Consider the following 22,028-nt stretch of genomic DNA (forward strand, 5'->3'; position numbering starts at 1 on the left):
TTTGGCCTTATAATATCTGCCCACTCCAGGCCCTCTCCCAAATAAGCCTACCACCCACGGTGTGCTTTTAGCTCCAAGTCAACCTCTTTATCTGATCCCTAACCATCCCCCATGTCCCCAAGTCAAAATGTCATTCATAACATCCTTGCATATAGAGAATATGGAGGTATTACCAGCAAGAGACCCTTTGCCCAGGAGGGTTGAGTAGAACAGTATAATTTGGAGTCAAAGTTTCTTTTTACTTTGTTCTTAAAAAGATATTTACTTGATTTTGAGAATAAGGATAAGTTATTTTAGGGCAACATTAAAAAACAAACAAACACAGAAAAGAAAACCTTAATGTATGTATTAAATGAGGGAAATTGTATTGTGGAGGATTCCTTTAATATTTAGATGTTATTATCAATATTAATCTAGATATTAATCCAGAGATCATGAGGTTTTTTAAAATACTTTTTTATTTACATAGAACAGAATGTAAAAGAAAATATTGGTTCATTAAGTAGAAATATTTTACAATAGAAATGTAGGAAAAAGTATATTCATATGAAATAAGAAATGAATGGGAAAATATTCATTCAGGTAAAAGTTCCCTTTATGTATAAATTGGCCTATCTATGTCATGTTAACTGTCTCAATAGAGAGCGAGAAAGGATGGCTTCAGGATTGCTTCCATCTATAATGCTATCTTAAAAAAATTAATCCAACAATATTTTGTTAAATGCCTACCCTTACCTTGGCCCTTAAATGTTTATTTAGCTGTCTTAGAGCAATACAGATTGTCGTTGGGATGTTACCTTCAGAAATAAAGTTCTGCATTTCAGAGAGCCCTTTGTTCTCTGCCTTTTCTTTCTTTTTTTTTTTTCTCTGCCTTTTCTTTAAGTTCCAATGTTTTGAGTGGTGTTGGGTGTTGCTTAAATTAGTTTACAAGTAAAATGTGAAGGAAGAAAGAATGGATAAACAAAGATCACCTAATGGTGAACACTGCATCAAGAAAATATAAACACAACTTTCAGTGAGATCCTTCAACCATGAGCCATCTCATTCTCAGAGAGCTTTTGATTTCCATGTTGTAGGGCATTCCCTACCCCTTCAAGGAAGTTCCATACATCTCTCTTCACTTCTTGGACTTCTTCTGTCTAGCATGGGCTGATACATTTCAGCCACCACACAGTAACCAGTGTGAGGTGCCAGAGCTCCAATTTCAACAATTCTGTGGGCTCCTTCATATACCTTTTGCTCCTATACATAAAGAGGAAAAATAAGATGGTAAATGGTTCTTGGTTAGTCACTGATTTGCTCTATTTTTTTAAATATTTTATTTATTTATTCATGAGACACACACACACACACACACACAGAGAGAGAGAGAGAGAGAGAGGCAGAGACACAGGCAGAGGGAGAAGCAGGCTCCATGCAGGGAGCCAGATGCATGACTCAATCCCGGGTCTCCAGGATCATGCCCTGGGCCAAAAGGAGGCGCTAAACAGCTGAGCCACCCGGGCTGCCTGATTTGCTCTATTTTTGATAAAATTAATAAGCTGTCCCTGGTCTCAGGTAGTAGTCGGGTTATAGAGTTTCTTCCCAGACACATCCTCCTTCCCCAGAGTCCTCGTTCAGAGCCTGATAAAGGGACAGGTCATTGTTATGTACATGTGACATGAGGGCTGCTCACTGGCTGACCCAGTGGCCAGAGTCTCTTTTTCAAGAATTTGGACTGTACAGTGAGGAGACTAGAGGAGACTTGGAAACCACTGTCAATACGCAACTTGTGGCCAGAGAGGTGGACTGGGATCCTTTAAGACCTGCTTCTCCATGTGTCCTTCCTTTAATTTCCTGCTTCTGCCTGTCCCTAAGATCACTTGGTACTTCCTAATAAAACTCCTCCCTTCCCCCCTCCCCTTTCCTATTTGTAACAGGTCAAATGGGTTTCTGTTCCTCACAACCAAAGAAATCTTGTCTTAGATGGACACTGAAAAGGAGCGTTCAATTAAGCATCAAACAAGGTAAAGGCACTGATGGTGGATTAAAATATTATAGCAATATTGGGATAAATACAGAATGCTGTGATCCAAACGCTGCTCAAAAAGTGTGTGTAAAATTCATAAAAATGAGTATTGTGGTCATCAAATGGAATCAAATATTGTTAACACCAATCTTTAGATATGCAAGCAAGATTAAGTGGAGACAAGTACAACAAAGGCACCATACACATGAGATGTGATGATGATGCCGAGAGCCAATTGTCATCAATGAGGGTGGAAGTGAGAAGGAACTAAAAAAGGTAAAGAAAAGTAAGAGGAGATTGAGTGGAAAAGAGAGGACATACTTTACAGCTAAAATGTTACTCAAATGAACAAAAGAAAAATACCAAACTTATCTATTCACCTGAACTTACCTTTTCTAGTGAATTATTAATTATAAAGACTCGGTATAGTAGCTCATAGTAATTTTCTATTGATACATTTTTTCCTTTTTGGTCTCTATATGGTAAACTTGGAGCATGGAGAATCACCAACAAAGATCCATTAACTTGGGTTATATTTATGATTGGAGGATCTATTTTTGCTGGAGAAAAATAGGAAAGTTTGACAAATCATTTAAAAAGTGTAATATTTCACATGGACACATTGTACATAACAAGTCACTATTAAATTCAGAGATTTGGCAGAAATCATTATGAAAGGATACTGCTGACACCTGAAATATGAATGTCTGTTTCTTTAAAGATCATTTTTTCTTTGAAAAAACAGATACCTTCTGATTCAGCTTTAAGAGGATATTTATCAATCATTTCCCCAGCCCATAGTGATTGTTTTGAGAAACGAGGCATGAAAAGTTATTTGGAGATCTTAAAGAAGGACAGATATTTTGTAGGTTCTTAAAATTGCAATATTTCAAAGCAGCTTTAAATCATTTGAAGATAAATTGTTATAAAATTCATTCAACAGGGGCAGCCCTGGTGGCTCAGTGGTTTAGCACTGCCTTCAGCCCAGGGTGTGATCTGGAGACCCAGGACTGAGTCCCACATTGGGCTCCCTGCATGAAGCCTGCTTCTCCCTCTGCCTGTGTCTCTGCCTCTATCTCTCTCTCTGTGTCTCTCGTGAATAAATAAATAAAATCTTTTAAAAAAATTCATTCAACAGGATTTTTATTTTTATTTATTTATGACAGTCACAGAGAGAGAGAGAGAGAGAGAGGCAGAGACACAGGCAGAGGGAGAAGCAGGCGACATGCGCTGGGAGCCCGACGTGGGATTCGATCCCGGGTCTCCAGGATCGCGCCCTGGGCCAAAGGCAGGCGCCAAACCGCTGCGCCACCCAGGGACCCCTCAACAGGATTATATTATATGCAATAAAATAGTGTGGGAAGGATCCAGAGAGAGAATTAACCAAATCATTATGAATTAGGAAAGAAAATTAGATAAATTGTCACTTTAATTTTTCTTTCAGAGAGAGAATTAACCAAATCATTATGAATTAGGAAAGAAAATTAGATAAATTGTCACTTTAATTTTTCAGATTAACTACAGTAGTTCTAGGTGGAATTAATTATCTAATGGATATTGTTGTCTTCTTGGTTGGTATTCATTACATGTTTTCAGTTTTTAGTTTCATATCTTTTATAATTCTTGAAAATTAACTAAGAAAGATAATAGCTAGGCAGCTAGATAGCCAGATAGGTACATAAAAAGATATGTAAGCTTATCTTCTGGAATTTCAATTCAACATTTGTTAGAATTTATTTTCAGACCTGTCTTCCAGTCCACTGATTCATTATTCAGCCATGTCTAAATTGATCATTAAATTCCCATATTCAATTTTTTTATTTCAGTGATTTTTTTTTTCATTTTGATGAGCTCTATTTGGGTCTTCTTCAATCTCCCTGGCCCCCCCAAATAATATTTTGTACTTTGCTTGTGCTTTTATTTCCTCTGTTATGTCTTTAAAGTTATTTATTTTGCTATGTGCCTTCCCTATTATAAATTCTTGAAAGGCTAGTCAGGTAGATGATGGTTTCTTACAACTTGCTTAAAATGATCTGCCCCTTTGTGTTTTTATTGTGAGCACATGTCTAAAGTTGACAATTTTCTTTTTTGTGGCTTTTGTTTGAATTTTTTAATTTTTCTTCTTTTTTTTTAATCAGAAGAAACTTGGAACATAGTCCTCTACCAACAGAAATTGTACAGCTGAATTCCCTGTGCTTGAGGAAATTGCAGGGGTCAGAATGACCTGAATGCAATAGATGAGCCTCACCCTGAGAGAACTACCTTCATGATCATGCTATCTGTCCTGCCAGGTAAGTATGAATTTTTAAATTTTAAATAAACTTTTATTGACCTGTAAGATAGATACTGACAAATAAATAAATCATAAATCAATGGTTCAACAAATCTTTAAAAATACACACTCCTGAATAGCTGTAATCTAGATTAATAAACAAGACATTTCTAGCAGCCCAGAAATTTCCATCATGTTCTCTCCCATTACTTAACCCCAGAAGATAACCACAATTGTCCTGACTTCCATCTCTATATTATTTTTTAAAATATTTTATTTATTTATTGAGAGAGAGAAAATAAAAAAGCATGTATACTTGAGCAGGGGGAGAGGGAAAGAGTGAGGGAGAGGGAGAAAATCTCAAGCAGACTCCATGCTGATCATGGAGCCCTACCTGGGGCTCAATCCAATGGCCCCAAGATCATGATCTGAGCCAAAATCAAGAGTTGGACACTTAACTACTGAGCCATCCAGATGCCCCCATATACATTAGTTTTTGAAATTACACAATATACACTTTTTTGTGTCTGCCTTGTTTCATTATATATATATGTATGTATATATATGTATATATAGTGAAATTTCATATATATATGAAATTATGAGCTGAATTGTGTCCCCTGAAATTTAATAAATTGAAGCTCTAACTCCTAATATGTCAGAATATGACTATTTGGAGATAGAGCTTTTAAAGAGGAAATTAATATAAAATGAAGTCATATTGGCTTCATGGATAATATGGGTGAGCCCTAATCCAATATGACTGGTGTCCTTATAAAAAGACATGGACATGCATGAGTACAGAGAGATGACCATGTGAGGACATGGAAAGAAAGCCAAGGAGAGAGGCCTTAGAAGAATCCAAACCTGCCTTTACTTTGGCCTTGGACTTCTGACCTCAGAATTGTGGGAAAATAAATTTCTGTTGGTTAAGTAGGTGGTCTATGGTATTCTGTGACAGCCTTAGCAAACTAATATATATATTTTTATATATTATATATATATATACATATATATGTATACACACATACATATATATTCATCCATATTATTGCCTGTGTCAAGAGTTTGTTCTTTTGATTACTATGTAGTATTTAATTGTATGAATATCATAATTTATTCACAGACTTAGGTTTTTTTATATAGTTTTAGCTTTTATAAAGATTTCCGTTGTTTCAGTGGACATACCAGTTTATATTCCTTTAGTGGTATATGAAAGTTCCTATATTTCACATTGTAACAAGTGACATTATTCTTTTTAGGAAATTTTAATTTTGGCCATTCTGACAAGTGTGTAGTACCAATTCATTGTGTTTCTAACTTGCATTTCTCTGAAGACTAATGGCCATTTGGATGTCCTCTTTTGCAAAGAGCTGTTCATGTCTTCTGCCTATTTTTTAATTGGTTGTCTAATCTTCTTCTTCTTAATTTGTAAGAGTCTTTATACATCTGAACATCGTCCTTAATCAAGGACATTGTAAACAACTTCACTCTGTGACTTGCATTTTCATCATTTTAGTAGTATATTTTGATAAACAGAAATTCTTAATTTTAATGTAGTCCAATTTATCAGTTATGTCCCTCAGCATTAGTGATTTTGGAGATCTGCCTATCCCAAAGCCATGAAAATATTCTCCCGTGTTATCTTGTGGAATAGTAGTCAGCAAACATTTTCTGTAAAGGGAGAGATAATAAATACTTCAGGCCTTTGGGCCATATGTGTGTCTGTTGTAACCACTCCATTTTGCTATTGCTTGCAGTATAAAAGTAGTTACAGGCAAAATGTCAATGAATGGGTGTGATTACGTCACAATAAAATATTATTTACAAAAATAGAAGCAAGTACTTTGGCCCATAAGCTACAGCTGCTGAGTTTTATTGTTTTCAGTCAGCCAGACTTGATTTTGTAAATGGGGATTGTAGGGGAACAAGATTTATTGTTTTATTTAGTCTCATTTAGATCACAGTGACTCCACTGAACTCTACTGTGGACACAAATCAAATGACCATATATGTGTTGTGTTGCTTCTGAACTCTGGTATTTGGTTTTGCATCTGCAAGCTATCCTGTGGCACCATCAACCTGGTACCACCTCAAGCTGGTGTTTTTCTGAAACACAAAAGTTGGATATATTTGAATCTCAAGCCTTTATGAATTTAGGAAACACCGGATTGCTAACAGAGTCAAGACAGAAACGTACACCCTCCTCTGTTTCCTTTCTTGGAAGGGTTTCTCCTAGTCTGCTTTTTTATTTATAGGGATCTTCCAAGTGTCTAAGACTTTGTGAGAGTACCAGTTGTAACTCCTCACTCTGTGCTGGCCTACACTTCATCTTTTGCCCTGGGAATGACTGTTACTATTCAGGGTCTAATTACTCAGTTGGGAAAATCCTCTCAGGACAATAAGTCTTCACCTTGTTTACTCTCTGGTTTCCCCTCCGGTTTCCACCTACTTTGTTTTGGTTCCTGGAGATTTCCTTTACTTTCTTTCATATTCCTCTGCAGGGTTAAAAGAATGTGTAATGTTTTACCAGACTTTGTAAGCATTTTAGAAGAGGACAGTTTCTACCCTCGCAATCTCCCAACCCCCACCTCACCCCATGTAATCTGAAACGAAAGTTGTTAATTCACTTTTCAAATGTCAGAAATTTTGCCTGATTGCTTGAAGATGAAGGATTTCCCCTTTGATTACACTTTAATTTTGTGAAGTAGTTGGCATTTAATCCTCTTTGTGATTTCCGTGCTCCAAATTCTAGTGTCTATCCCTTGCAAGCTGAGAAGAATGAGTTATTGTTTAGATTTGTAGGCTAGTTTAATGAATGTTTAATTTTCTCCAGGATAAAAAATGTATTTCTAACATTCTTGTCATATATCTAGCACACACACAAAAAATCCGCCCTTTTTTAATAATGTGACTCAGAGTTTAGACTTACTTCAATTGGCAGACATTAGTTAAAGAATGAATACTGGCAAGATTAAATACTACTATATATATTTTTTCACTAAAATATTTATGTGTAAACTGACCAATCCTTATCCCTTCTGGCCCAAGTTATCATTATTGAAGAATTTTCTTTTAATTTTGTGCATGCAAAACCTGTCCTTTGAATGTATACCTTCATTATCTTAGATTTGGTTCCTTTGTGTGACACTGAATCTTAAATACAGGTGAAGTATATATTTCGAATATTGGCCTAGAGTACTAGTGAGCCTGGCTGCAGGCATCACAGGAGCTCCTGGCGTGTGATCTAGGATGCTGAGCTTTGTAACTGAGGACCATTCTTGACCTACGCACTGAATTGTGATTGTTACAATGAACAGTTTAAGATTACTTGCCCTCACAAGGCTATTTTACTCAACTGCTTTCTCCTTGATACATTCATTCCCTGGAGCATTCACAAATATATCCTCTAGCTTTCTCCTACCTTGTTGGTTATTTCTTTTCAGTCTCCTTTTGAGATTTATCTTCCCTATTCAGGCATCCTTTGTTGGGATTCTTTCAACACCTGGCCTTACACAGCACTCCTCATCACTTCCTGCCTAGGCAATCTTATCAATGCCCATTGTACTCTATGTAAATGACTCACAAATGTGTGTCTAATAGAATCCTGGATCTGCACAGAGATTTCCCTTGGATATCTGAAAAGCATGTTAAACTCAACATAGTCAAAATTAACTTATGATCTTGAATTTCTAATACTCTGTACTCTGTCAAATTGGTCTTTTTCCATCAAACCTCACCAAAAAATCTCAGTGATTCATCTAATTATGGAAGCCGTAAACCTGGAGGTTGTCTTTGACATGTCCTTCTTCTTTATTTCTGTATGTGACCTGTCACCAAGCCCAATTATTCCTACCAAGTATCTCTTCAATGATCAATTTTCTATAGTCCTTCCCATTATCCTAATTCAAGCCAAATCCTGACTTACAGACTCTTATAGGAATTCATTAACTTACCTACCTGTATCCAATCTCTTTTTTTTCTGTCAAATATAGCCAAAGTGATCTTTTCAATACACAAATCTGATCATGTCATCCCTGACTAAAATTACTTTGTATTTTTCCAGGGGTGCCTGGTTGGCTCAGTCAGTTAAGTGTCCGACTCTTGATTTCGGCTCAGGTCATGATCTCAGGGTGGTGAGATCAAGCCCCATGTCCAGCTCCATGCTCAGCAAGGAGTCTGCTGGAGATTCTCCTCCTCTGCACCTCCCTTCACTCATGCACTCTCCCTTTCTCTCTCTCTAATATAAATAAATAAATCTTTTTAAAAATTACTTTATATTTTTCTGGAAGAAATCATAACTCCTTAATAGAAAATTTTCATTCCTGATCTATCTCTCCAGTCCCATCTTATTTCACAGTCCTCCTGCCTGCTCTTCTTTACCATGCATCTATCTTTCAGTCTCTTGTACTTGTCCTGCTTCCTCCTGTCAGAGGGCCTTTGCCAATGCTATTCCCTTATTCCCTTTGCCTGGAAGTCTTCCAACTTTTTTTGTCTAGTTAACTGTTCATATCATATCATCTTTAGATATCAGCTCAAGTGTCATTTCCCCAGAGATGCTTTTCCTACATCCCTAACCAGGTCCCTTCTTGTCCTTGTCCAGGGCTGTCTTAGCACTATTGATCTCTTTTGTACCACCTGCATCATGCTATGTTTGTTTGTATTATTATTTTATTAATGTCTATCTTCCCCTATTAAACCAAAATCTCTCTATGAAGAAAGAAACCTCTTTGTGTTTGCTGTGCTTGCTCCTTTCTCCCCAGGACCTCGTATAATGCCCAGAGCATAGGAAGTGTTTCATAAATATTTGTGGGATGAATGGAGCCAAGGTGATGAATTAATCTGACCTTAAGTCACTCCATTAGAAAATCAGGCCCACTCAAAACTCCACAGCTATTTTTAATTCAAGAAAATATGGTCTTAGGTAATACCAAAATCATACAGAGCTCAAAGGCTGCTTCAACTTAAGAAGTTTTTTAATGTTGCTTTGTCTTTACATAGATACCAAGCCAGATGTTCTTAACCTAAAACCACACCCTTAACCTAAAACCACACCCCAATGTTCAGAAACAGGTCTCAGGTGAGTCAGTGCAGCCAGTTGATTCATTAGACCTGTATCAGACTCTAGGAACATGTTGTCTTAATAGGATGTCATGTTTTTAAAAACAAATTTTTTTGTTGTTCAGAAAGCCTCAGAACTTGTGGCAGGAGAAGCTTTCCTTAGCTGGAGCTAAGGAAATAGGCAAGTGGGCCAGGGCTCTCACTATCCCTTCAACAAGAGTGGCTCCAGTTTTGACTGTGTTACACATTGCTTTCTTATTCTTCTTAAGAGGTCCAGGCAGAAGGCTTTCTTAGTTCTGGGATTTTTTTTTTCCTTCGTGGTACAGTCATATGAAAAGAACTCAAACCTTTCTTAATGCAACACCATCTAAATTAAAATCTAACTGAGTTGAAGCTTCAGCTCATCTCAGCCTATGTCTTTGGCTAATCTTACCAACTAGCCCGTGGATCACACTCAAGAAAGCTTTGTATGAGGAATAAATTTGAACTTGACCCCATTTCTATGTTGGATTTTAATGTTTTAATACAGTAATCAAACTACTCTGCAAATTCCCCTCACTGCTATATACCAGCTTAGTCATACAGTCTCCTTTTCCTCAACCAGAGAATTGTTGGTGGAGTGTATTTGGGCTGAATCTCAAATTATTTCAAGAAATACTGTGCAGGATGCCATAGATTTTTCGCTCAATCTCCATTCCACTCTCCTACTAGCTGAAGACTTGCAGAACTAAAGATGGCCTTTTCTAAATTCCAAAGCATCTAGCATTCTGGGAATGAACTAATTAGTTTGGATTTAATTGGGCATTGCATTAGTTAAATCACTAGGGTGAGATTTGGAAAGCAAGTGAAGAAATAATGCTACCAGTTTTATGATAAAATTTCTTTCATTGTTCTCCAGAGGATAATTAGGAATATGAGAAAGCTAAGTACAGACTCTGGCCAGTAATGGGACCTTGATTCTGAGCAGATGATAACCTCTGGGGATTCAGAATGCCTCTTATAGTGCATTCTTATAGTGGTCATGTAATAAAAGTAAATTTAATAAGATATACACAACAACTGACAGAATTCATTTCCATTTGGGTTTCCTAGTCTGTGACATGGAAGTTATTATGGGATGAAAGGCCAAGTGGAATCCATGGAATTTCTCTTTTGAACAAAATTTGTCCTTCAAAAATAGCTTTCAAAGTGCAGGGATGGGATGCCTGGGTGGTTCAGTGGTTGAGCGCCTGCCTTCAGCTCAGGGTGTGATCCTAGAGTTCCAGGATCGAGTCCCACATCAGGCTCCCCGCATGGAGTTTGCTTCTCTCTCTGCCTGTGTCTCTGCTGCTCTCTTTCTGTGTCTCTAATGATTAAAGAAATAAAATCTTAAAAAAAAATGCAGGGGTAGTAAGATGCATCACTTCTCCACTTAACTCATTTATTTGAAGTATGCTTTCCTCTCCCAAAAAGATGAATCTTGAATAAATACAAGGGATAATTGTAAATATACTCAGGTGGTGACCATAGGGTATTGGTATTCAATTACAGTGTCTATGTTCTGGAGCCAATCAATATAGCTATTGACTGGAGAATTTTTTCCTTCCTTTGTCCAATAATTAGAAAGCATCAGAACAATTTCCTTTCACTTGGCTTTCATTGTCATCTGGATCTGTCACAGATAGTCTACAGAATCTTTAATCTTTGTACCACAGGATATCTTGTTGGTCCACTGAATTTATCACATGATACTGAATGAACTTGGTATACCTAAAGTCCTGTAGGCACTGTAGATACTTTAGTAAGGTACACTGAAGCAGAATGTTGGATTTTAAATTTCCTCTGGGGTTTATTGAGACATTTCCTCTCGAGTGAAAGGAAAGTTGCTTCACTTTGCATCCTCAGCTGCTGAGAAAGATTCACTAGATTTGTTGGGCCTGTATGTATTTTGTAAGACACATACCACATTTAGTTGTGTTACCCATTTGCAAAGCAGCCCATAAGATTTTCAGCTTTGAGAAGGCCCAGACTAAATGACAGACTTCTTAACTAGTTCATGTTGCAAACAAGGAGCTCAGCCACTTGTCTTTTATGATCCAAAAAATCCAACAATCTTCAAATTATCTGTGGCATATCAGGATGCTATTTAGAGACTGTGTAAATTCTAAGTCCACGTTTTTTTGGGAAAAAAAAGTCATACCCTCTCTAGAAAATAACTATTAAAAAATAGTTTATTTTCTTTTGAGAAAAAGCTCCAGATTTCCTTGTTACTGAGCCCTGATTAAAAAAAAAAAACTGAATATTTGAATTAAGGGATATCAAGGAGCCATGTGACCTGAGTTTCCTATCATAAACTGGGTGTTCTCTGATACATAAAGTCATAAAATACACAAAAACATGCCAACATTACATGGAAATGGATTATAGGAGTCTAGCCTCTAGCAGGTCTAAACATCAAATTAATTTACGAAAGTAGGTGGTTTATCCTCTCAGTGCAACTGAGAGGCTACTGTCTTATTACTTCCTCATCTATAGTTGGCATCTTGAAGAATCCCTTATGACCACTTAACATAAGGGGGGAAAAAAGAAGCCTGGTTTCCAGAAGGTTCTGCATGACATGATGGTACTGGCCAGAAGTGGACTGCTAATAAACACATGAAAAGATACTCAATACCATTAATCATCAAGGAAATGCAAATCAAACCCACATGAGATACCACTTCATACTGACGAAGACAGCTATCATCAAAAAGTCAGGTAAGGAGGTGGAGAAATCAGAACCCTCATATACAGCTGAAGGGAATATACATTGTTGCAGCTGCTTTGGAAAATAGTCTGGCAGTTCCTCAAATGACTAAACACAGAGTTACCATGAGACCTAGGGATTTCACTCCTATACCTAAGAGAAATGAAAACATTTGTTTACCCAAATGTTTATTTGAGCACCAGATGTTTATATGAATGTTTATAGGAGCACTATTTATAATAGCCAAAATGTAAAAACAATTTAAATGTCCGTCAACTGAAGAATGGATAAACAAAATGTGATGCATTCACGTATTGAAATATTATTCAGCCACAGAAAGAGGTGAGGTACTGATACACGCTACATGAATAAACTTTAAAAACATTATGCTAAGTGAATGTGGCCAGTCACAAAAGACCACATATTATGTGATTCCATTTATATGAAATGTCAAGAACAGGGAACTCTATAGATACGGAAAGTAGATGAGTGGTTGCCTTGGGCTAAGGCGCTGGAGAAATGAGAGAATATAAAGGTGATAGCCAAGGGGTATGGTGTTTCTTTATGAGGTGATGAAAATATCCTAAAACAGATTGTAGGTGATGGTTGTAATATCTATTAATAAACTAAAAACCACTGAATTGTTCACATTATATAGGTCACTGAAAGGGGTGTCAATTATATCTCAATAAAGTTGTTTCAAAAACTTTATGTGGAGGCAGTGAAAGCCTATTTCCCCATGCTTGCTCCTTAGGCTCATGAACAAAATGACTTTATGAAAGGGATGGAGACTATATATAGACTCTACAATATGAATTGAATTCCTTTTGCCAAGGCTGGACTGACACTATTGAGAGTCCAACTTCCCTGTAAGGAGGATCAATACTGCACCCCTAGGATAGTTCACTTTATATAGTAGATATTTTTTATCCCTTCTAACAATGAGGGGACAAGAGACAGTGGAATAGACATTTTTATAGATTTGTTATAGATTTGTCTTCTCTACCTCAGTGCTTCTCTACTCAGCAGTGCCCCTGACCACCTCAATGTGAATGTAGTGACTCTCTTATTCATGAGCATAATACTTGATAATACATTGCTTATGAAAGTAGAACCAAGTTAATATGGAAGAGGTGAAGTTAGTCTCATACCCACAAGAATATTTGGCCTTCCCATATAGCCCATCACTTAGAAATTCCAGGCTTTATCAAAAGAAAAAGTGGCTATTTGGAAACTCAGTTTGAGAGACAAGATCTGTCAAAGTTGTATATGAACTGATATATGCTCTAATCTTGTGACCAATATATGGTGCTATTTCTTTCACAGACAGCATTCACTGGTTTAGGATATAAGAAGTGGAAGTTGGAGGGCTCACTATTCTCACTATTAGACATGGTGAACAACTCATGAAATGGTTTGTTTTCCACATACTTGATTATAACAATAGTTTCAAAGAACTGGAAGTCAAAGTGCCTCCTGACTGTTTGGAGCTCTTCATGCCATTTAACCAACAAGGAGAAAACAAGGTCCTTGTGTTGTCCAGGGGAATTGGCTCTGAGTATCAAGGGGAAGAAGAGTTGCTATATATACAACAGGACCAAGTAGAAGTATGCTTTGTAACTCCGGGGTGCCTCTTAGAGCTTCTATATTCTATGATATGTCAGGTTATGTTAAACTAATACAAGAAAGACCAAAAGGACCCCAATTCCTCGAGAGTGAAGAGCTAAAGTACTAGCTGGAAAGAAAACTAATGTTGTGTTAATACTGAGAGAAGTTATAAATATTAACTATGGCTTCATGACTAGTGGTGATTATGAAGACTGCAGTAAATATCCATATTTTCTTTGTTTTGTTATGCATATCTTTATATTTATAGATTTAAGACTTCTTTTTCTTTTTCCCTTTTGTCTACTATTTTACATGGTAATGGTTTATTTTATAATTTACATTTTAGATTATTCTAGGATTATGATTAATTTAGAAAAAGAATGTAGGTCACTGAGGAATGGATATAAGAGTAAACCTCTGGCTTCCCCTTTGGGGAGATGATAAAAAGTCTTAATTTCCTCAACAGAAAATCCTTCTGAGGAATATTTCCAGGAACTTAACTCCCATGCTCAGGAAAGGACTCCTTTTCTGCTATCTGAAACTACTTTTCTTCCTAGGAGGTAGAAGTCTGGCAGCAAGCTACACTGTGGGGTCTGCAGTCAGATGCAGCAGAATATGAACCCTGACTTGAGTTGTGCAAGCCATGAGACCCGCCCAACCACTGGAGCCTCAGTGCCTTGGTTTCATGGGCTACAAAAGAAGGATAACAAAAGCCATTTTCTAAGGTTGTTGTGAGAATTAGGTCAAATGAGATGATGCCATAGAGTTCAGCAAAGTACAGGGCCTGCTCTGTGGGACTACTTAGGGGGCAGGAAGAGCAAATGCAAAGAAACTCCATGGAACTCACTTTCCCACCATGGGGTGAAGCGCTGTGTCATGGTCCAGCCCGAGTGGATCCCAGCGGAGGTGGTCCTCACCCGCCCATAGTAGGGTTCCTGTATATCTGATGTTTCGTTGGTAAGGTCACAAAAGCATTCTAGAATACCCCAACAGTCCTCTTTATTTTTCCATTGTCTCTGTCCATACCTATAAAGACAAAGATCTGAGAGTTATTTTCTTTTCCCCCATTGAAGGAGTCTTCCATTTTTCAATCTATGAATTTTTTAGATTCATTGAGATTTGTCCTCTAGCATCAGTACCTCTGTGAAAGCTTCTGGCTACCCTCAAGTATCTTTAAAAAAAATTTATTCTTGTTAATCAAAGCGTTATCTTGCTGAAAGATAAACCCAAGCCTGACACCTTCTGTATCAGTAACAAAAGGGTTTTGGGGTTTTAAATACTTAGCAAAGTGTTTCTTCTGGTATGTGAACCAACTTCCACTTTTGAGCAGTAGCTTCCCACATCATTAATGCTTCTGAGGTGTTGACCCTGTAGCTTTCTTCACTTCTCATCAGCCTGCTGTTGAGTAATGGGCCAATTCTGAGAAGTCGCTACCACTTTTCATCCCAGGTATTGCTTACCCAACATATTTGGTCAGTCTTTTTGTCGCAAATTGAGCAGGGGTTGTCGTCAGGGAGTACTTAATCAGGAACTAGGAGGGAGGGAGGGGAACCTATGAAAAAAAGGTATGAGGGAAAGAGGCAGATAGTTTGACTCAGCCAAAGAGATGGGATGGTGTAACAGCAAAAGGGAAGATTAATGCTTCTCTTCTTTTCCTGTTAGAAATCAGACAGGATGCAATAAGATGATGGTGAGAACAGAGTAGAATTTAGAAGCTGGGGTGAAAGTCTGCCCAAAATATTTGTGGAAAGACTTGAAATCTAGCTTTCTAGCCATATAATGAGGAATATCTCTGGTGTCTGTGCTCTGTAAACTCTATGATGCCACCAGTGGCATTTTACCAAAGGATATCATCAGAGCAGAACCATTACATATATTGAGCACAATTTGATGTTATTTCATTGTTATTTGTTGTTGAGACATTGTCTCTGCTAGCTGAATTTAGCTATAGTGGCTGGCTTCCCTTTGTAATGTGATACTTCATTTTTTGTCCTGTCTCAAATGGGACCAATATTAACAGTAGACCCACATGAATGGAATAGAACCAAAGTGAAAGATTTCAAAAATATATATCAGCACTGTGCTCTTGAGCACATAGATAGAGGAGAATGGATCCAAGTATTCTGAATCTCATATGAATTTGGGAACCCTCCTTAAGAAAAATAATTACAAGTATAAAGTTTTCCCATGGGGCCCTAAAGTTTAATCTTCATTAGACAACTTCTCATCCACTTTTAACACTGGATCACAAATAGGCCCTATTTATGTTACCTAAGGGGAAAGTATTAAAAAAAAAAAAAACCCAATGCCTGCATTCTATGTGATGGAGTATCTCCAACTATGCACAAATCTATTTTTAGAATGGAGAAAGCTTTATCGTAAAGATGTATAAACTTTACAGTTGCTACATAAAATATGTTGAGACAAGCAGCAGCAGTTAAAGACTGAGAAACTTCTGGAAATAGTTCTTGTGATATTAGCAAGAAGTTAATGGTAACATCTGAACTTGACCCCGTGCTAGAGAGACACGGATGACTTTGTGGAATAAAAATTGCTATTTTGGTCCACAGCTACATCTGATTTTCTGAATTTCAAATGAAAAATGGTGAATATAAAACCATAATATCTCCTGTCTCAGTATCTATCCTTCAGCCAGCATTTCAAACTATGGAAGAGAAGGTGGAGCCTCAGTAAACCCCCAAAAATGTATGGGTGGGAAAACCTGTCATTTGCAAATCAGGAGCTTCTGTTTCCAGGCTTCAACCTAGGAAAGAAATTGATCATATCTGAGTTTTGGCAATAATCCACCAAAAGCTGCCGAAGAGCACAGAGAGGAATGTGCCATAGCATGCTCAGATTTAAGTTCATGCTTACAGGAGTATTTGGTTTTGAAAAGAATTTTTTTCTAAGTTGTCAAAAATGACTTTTGAATTTAAAATACATTTTGTACACTCATCTCCATATGTCACACAGCTGCTTCTTCAGCTATCAATCGTATCAACTTGGTTGAGTACCTATTATGTGCTAAGCAATTTGCTTCCAACATTTATTAGGTAGATATGTACAAGGTCCACCATGTGCCAGGGTCCACTGTGAAGCCAAAGGCTCAGCCTGTAATGTCTCGGTCCTGGGTCTCTGAAGGATGAAGTATCTCCCCAACAGACTGCACCTCATCATGCATTTTGTGTCCCCAGGCAGACTTCAAGGAGACAGGACACTCCTGTTCCTACCTCTGCTTCTTCTTAACCCTTCTGAAACTGAAAAAAGATCCTTACACTCCATTGCATACTAGAACATCTGATTCTAGTGGCCATCTCCATCAGCTGGAGGAAGCTCAAATTACTTACATTTTATACTGCACAAAATAGACACTGCCGTTGCTGGTACAAGCCCTGCCAGGCTGCCAATGCAAAATGTTGTGAAAATTTCGAGACTGGAAATGTACTCTCTGAGGCTTCAGAGACTCATGGGCTGACTGAGTTTCTAAAATAAAAAGAGAAGGAAAAGCTTTGAACATTGACATGGGCACCATTGTCATTAGCAATACTTGGCAGTGTGATTCTTGCATGAGGATTTCCTAAAGTAGTTGCTGTAAGTGCAGTTGGGAGACCTGGAGCCCAGAAGTCAACATTTTGAATCTTGAATGTGAGGATTTTTATGCACGCTAAAGTTCCAGAAAAACTGTGTCCCAGACTATAAAAACATGCTATTCTCTGAGTCCATTCCCGAGTTCCAGATGGAGTAAGTAGCAGTGAAAAAATATTGTCCTCAGTCCCGCCCAAGATGGTGATGCAATGTAATGACCAACATGAAAAGCCCACACCAAGGCCACTTGCCCCCCTTCCTAGGAGCCATTATATTACTGCTACACTGAGGGGAAATTTTGCCTGGGATCAGTTTTGGTCCTAAGACCTCAGCACAGCACTAGGTTTCTCCTTTCTCAGGTTCTTGCTCAACTGCTGGGTGTTGCCTCGTTGGTCCCCAACCTGTCCCAGCAGACCTGGCTTTATTCCTCTGCAGTCCCAGTCCTGGCTGCACTTGCCAGCTTGCATCCTGGCTCCAGGAACTCAAGCAAAATTGCTGAGATGAATCCGTCCACGCTATCAAGGGAGACCACCCAAGACGCTGTCGTGTTTCTGAAAAGAATCTCGACACTAATTGTGGCAGGAGAGGGGATCATTGTGTACCGGCACGGCTTGTGCTTTCTTCCTTTAATCACTGAGTGAGTGACCCAGTCTGATCTGCATTCAGTCCCCTGGAGGCAAGAGACGTTGACAAAATTTTATTCTAGAGTCTGAAGGAAACCAGAATACGTCACTCCAAAATAGGCCTCTTTGACAGAAAAAATACTGTGAGCTGAAGGCAATGAAGAAGCAACACATAGAGGAAAACTCTCAATATCCTCCCGTTTGCCTGCCTGAAGGCAGGATTTAATTCTCCTTTTACTGGAGACAGACTTCTCAGCCCAGGACAGCACCAGAGGAGTCTGCACACAAACCTTCCTGCATCAGTTCCTCCCGTCAGGTCCTTGACCTTACTACCACAGTTTGCCACCGTTGGACGCCTAAGTGGCCCGTCGGGTCCCTGTAAACGTGTTGCTCTGTGTTGAAGCTGAATACCAAGCACCATGTGAGTGACTCTTCGCGTGGGTTCCTGCCTTGTGATGTGTTTGTTAATGAGTCCCAGCTGAAAGCCTAAGATGGGCAGGGGTGAAGAAGTTCTGCCTCCCAGCAAGTGTGGGGTTTCTCATCAGGGATAGGAAGTTGGGCAGAAGGAGAGGGCGTCAGGAAACATATCCTCATCATTGCCCGACTTCATCTTCTACCCCACGCCCCCTGACTCCAGGGTGGCCCCCTTTCTCCTGCTCCACCACGCCGGGTGTGCTCCCACCTGAGGGTCCCTGCACCGGTCCTAGCTCTCCCCTGGAATCCCACACGCTTCATTTCTTTACCAACTTCAAGCCTTTGCTCAAAAATCTTTGAGAAGCGAGAACATACTTCTGAGCTCACAATCTCAGTTCGGAACATTCAAGCTTTGTTTTATTCTATTGAAGGGAGCTGTCTGGTTTTTGTTTGCTTTTATTTTTATTTTTTGGAACTCCTTCAGTGCATCAAATGTGGTGTGTACTTGGAGTCTACTGCCACCATTGATTTTGCTCACCAAAATCACTACCGGATCTGTCCTATGCAGTACAGAAAAATTCCAGAAGTCTCAGGACGTGATGAATACAATTTCCTGGAGCCTGTGCCACCCCAGGGATGGTCAGCTCAATGTCCTTTATCCCCTCTGTCTCTGGATTTCTTCTCTCACTTTTGTAACACCACCACTGCTACCACCAATAAAAGCAGATCACCGGGTACCAGCCACTGAGGGCCTGTACCTGTGTTAACTCACTTAATCTGCCCTACTCTTCTATGAAAAAGGTACTATTGATGTCTCCCTCTGACAGACAAAATTGGTGAAGCGGATTTTGTACCAGGCACCTGACTCCAGAGCCTGCCTGTCACCCCTCCACTGCAGAAACCAAGAACAAAGCCTCTGGAGAGACGTGGAAAAAAAAAGCAATGAGCGTCTGAGGATATTCTTTCTCCTCCTTTTCATCTCCGCCTCCTCTGGCTGGCACTCACTGATCAGTGAGCATATATGAACATGAAACATGTATCAGGCACTGTGTGGAAAGCTTTACACAGTATCCCATATTCATGACCACCAAATAAGGTAGGAATTTTTAGTAGTACATTTTACACATGGGGAAGCTGAGCCTTCAGAACATTGCGGATCTTGCCCAAAGTTCCAGGGCTGTAGCAAGTAGAGCCAGAATCATTTTGTTAGTGCTTGAATTCCTGCTATATTTTGCTAAACAAGTCCTTTCTATTGCCAAGGACCAAAGGTATAGTCCACTCAAATCCACACCCGTCTTTCTTTCTTTCTTTCTTTCTTTCTTTCTTTCTTTCTTTCTTTCTTTCTTCTTTCTTTCTTCTTCTTTCTTTCTTTCTTTCTTTCTTCTTTCTTTCTTTCTTTCTTTCTTTCTTTCTTTCTTTCTTTCTTTTTATTTTATTTATTTGTTCACGAGAGACACAGAGGAAGAAGCAGAGACATAGGCAGAGGGAGAAGCAGGCTCCTCGTGGGGAGCCCAATGCGGGACTCAATACTAGGACCTTGGGATCATGACCTGAGTTGAAGGCAGATGCTCAACCACTGAGCCAACCTGGTGCCCCACAAATCCACTCATTTCTGAAAGATGAGGGCTTGAATTGTTTTCATGTTATCAGTCTCTGAGCAATTGTATAGTCTTGGGAACATTTGTTAAGTCACGCTGACAGGTAGCTATCTTTCACTGGGGGAATGTAATGGCCTTGATCAGAGGTATCTTGGGGTGACAAGATATTCACTGCTCTTGAAAAGTTCTCTGTGAAGACCAACAGCAAATTCTCACATGAAGTTTATGGTCTCCATTCTGTGCCAGGCACTGCTCTAAGCACTGAGTACATATTAACTCGTAATCCTCACGGCGATTTACAATCCCCATTCTACAGACTAGGAAATTAAGGCACAGGGTAGGTAAAGTCAATTGCCCTAAGTTTCCTAGATAGTAAATGGCAGATCTGGGATCCAGGCTCAGGTAGTCAGGCAAGGAGCCTGCTCATAACTACTGTGCTCTAGTTTCCCTTGAAGTTTCCTGAGCGCCTCCTCTTTAGCAGCTCCTTGTGAAGTCCACGTGGAGTTATGTAGGCTGCACACAGAAATCGACCCCATGTCTGTTCTGATCATTTCACAACAGAAGAAAGCTGAAAATTTGACAAAGCCCAGAAAAGCACTGGTGCCATTTCCAACAGCCCCTTGAGCAGACTCAGATGACAAAATCATGAGCAATTAAAAAGAAGTGAAGCACTTACCTACTACAGCAGTCAGGAAGAGACTGAAGAGGAAGCCTAGAAAGCAGTGTTTAGGCATCATGGTTGGTGTGCGACTGTCAGGCAGCCAGTGGTCCCTTCACTGAGAGCACAGCTCTGGACAGAAGAGGAAACTGAAGAATCCTCATGCTGGACATCCCCTCGTGGGTTTAACCATGGTTCCCTGAAGCAACTATAATGTTTTTTATTTTAGGTTTATTATAAAAGTATAAAAATCCCTTCAAAAATGTTTGCCATAAGTCACTTCAAGGTAGAAGCTTATTTTTGTTGGGACTGGGACTTTGTTAGCCTTGAAAAGGCAAAACATGGGGATCCCTGGGTGGCTCAGCGGTTTAGCACCTGCCTTCGGCCGGGGCATGATCCTGGAGTCCTGGGATCGAGTCCCATGTCGGGCTCCCTGCGTGGAACCTGCTTCTCCCTCTGCCTGTGTCTTTGCCTCTCTCTCTCTCTCTCTCTCTCTCTCTCTCTCTGTGTGTGTGTGTGTGTGTGTGTCTCGTGAATAAATAAAACCAAAAAAAAAAAGAAAGGGCAAAACACTGAGGATTGGCAGATCAGAGGGCAGGGTAGGGCAGAAATTGTGCAAGGCATGAAAAGGTGAGGGAACAAAACAGCTCGTAAGGCCCTCAGGGAATCTAGCCCAGGGAGGCAGAGACACTGCCAGCCACCAACACTTAGCTGGCAGAGCGATTCTGAGAAATGTGCTTGCCAGTGGCAGCTATCTGGACTCCTGGCAGTGGTTCAAGCTGGTAGGATCTCTGGTTGATTCTTCCTTTTCCTCCCTTCTTGGAAGCTCTCTCTGACTAACTTCCTTGGTGTTTACCTCATGGCCTCCACACCCCCCTGGCTCTCCACTGGCCTCCCTGCCCTACTCGTCCATCTGTCTTGCTAATCCTTGGTGGCCCAGGGCCGCAGTCACTAATGCTCTTCCTTTTCCATTTCCACCCTCCATTCCAGCCATCTGAAAGATTTTGAGCTGTCAAACTGAGTCCTTAAAAGGTTGAATGTGGAGAACAACCATTTTGAGCCACATTGTATCTTTTTCATATCTTCTTTGAAATCTGATCGAACTAGGTCATCTGTGCTTCACCTATGATTCATTATATTCATTTTTTCTTACCGATTTTTAAAACCACATGTTTGTAGAGGCACTATAATTGTACATGAAAGCACAAGAAGAAAGTAATATTTTTTTTTCGAATGAGGATTTTTAGGTAAAAGAGGAAATGCCTCTGTAGTCTCTCTTAAGTTCTTGGTAGACCAGCCTGTGTAGTAAGTACTAGGGAGGGCTGCTAAGCAGTTCTCATTCATGCCTTCGCTCAACAACATTGAACGAACATTTGCGGCTGATTATTCTCACAGAAAGGGTGCAGCAGCAGTTAAGGTAGACATTGTCTCTACCTTCCAAAGCCTACTTCAAAAGGGAGGTAGACATAACTGCCG

The 22,028-nt window shown here is 39.3% G+C and overlaps 1 protein-coding gene and 1 non-coding gene across 2 annotated transcripts; both read right to left on the reverse strand.

Moving 5' to 3' along the window:
* Positions 1–504: 504 nt before the first annotated feature.
* On the reverse strand, positions 505–20,631 carry IL22RA2 (interleukin 22 receptor subunit alpha 2). Its single transcript, XM_041745673.1, has 5 exons — positions 20,571–20,631; positions 17,022–17,157; positions 14,522–14,700; positions 2,399–2,568; positions 505–1,242 (listed from the first exon to the last, which is right to left on the reverse strand). Exons 1-5 carry the CDS (start codon positions 20,629–20,631, stop codon positions 1,093–1,095), a joined length of 696 nt encoding a protein of 231 aa, XP_041601607.1. The 3' UTR covers positions 505–1,092.
* On the reverse strand, positions 4,144–4,307 carry LOC121485919. The gene has a single exon (XR_005986423.1). It is a non-coding gene; the product is annotated as a U1 spliceosomal RNA (small nuclear RNA).
* Positions 20,632–22,028: the final 1,397 nt, after the last annotated feature.

This window comes from Vulpes lagopus, chromosome 2 (assembly GCF_018345385.1).
Source record: "Vulpes lagopus strain Blue_001 chromosome 2, ASM1834538v1, whole genome shotgun sequence".
NCBI lineage: Eukaryota > Metazoa > Chordata > Mammalia > Carnivora > Canidae > Vulpes > Vulpes lagopus.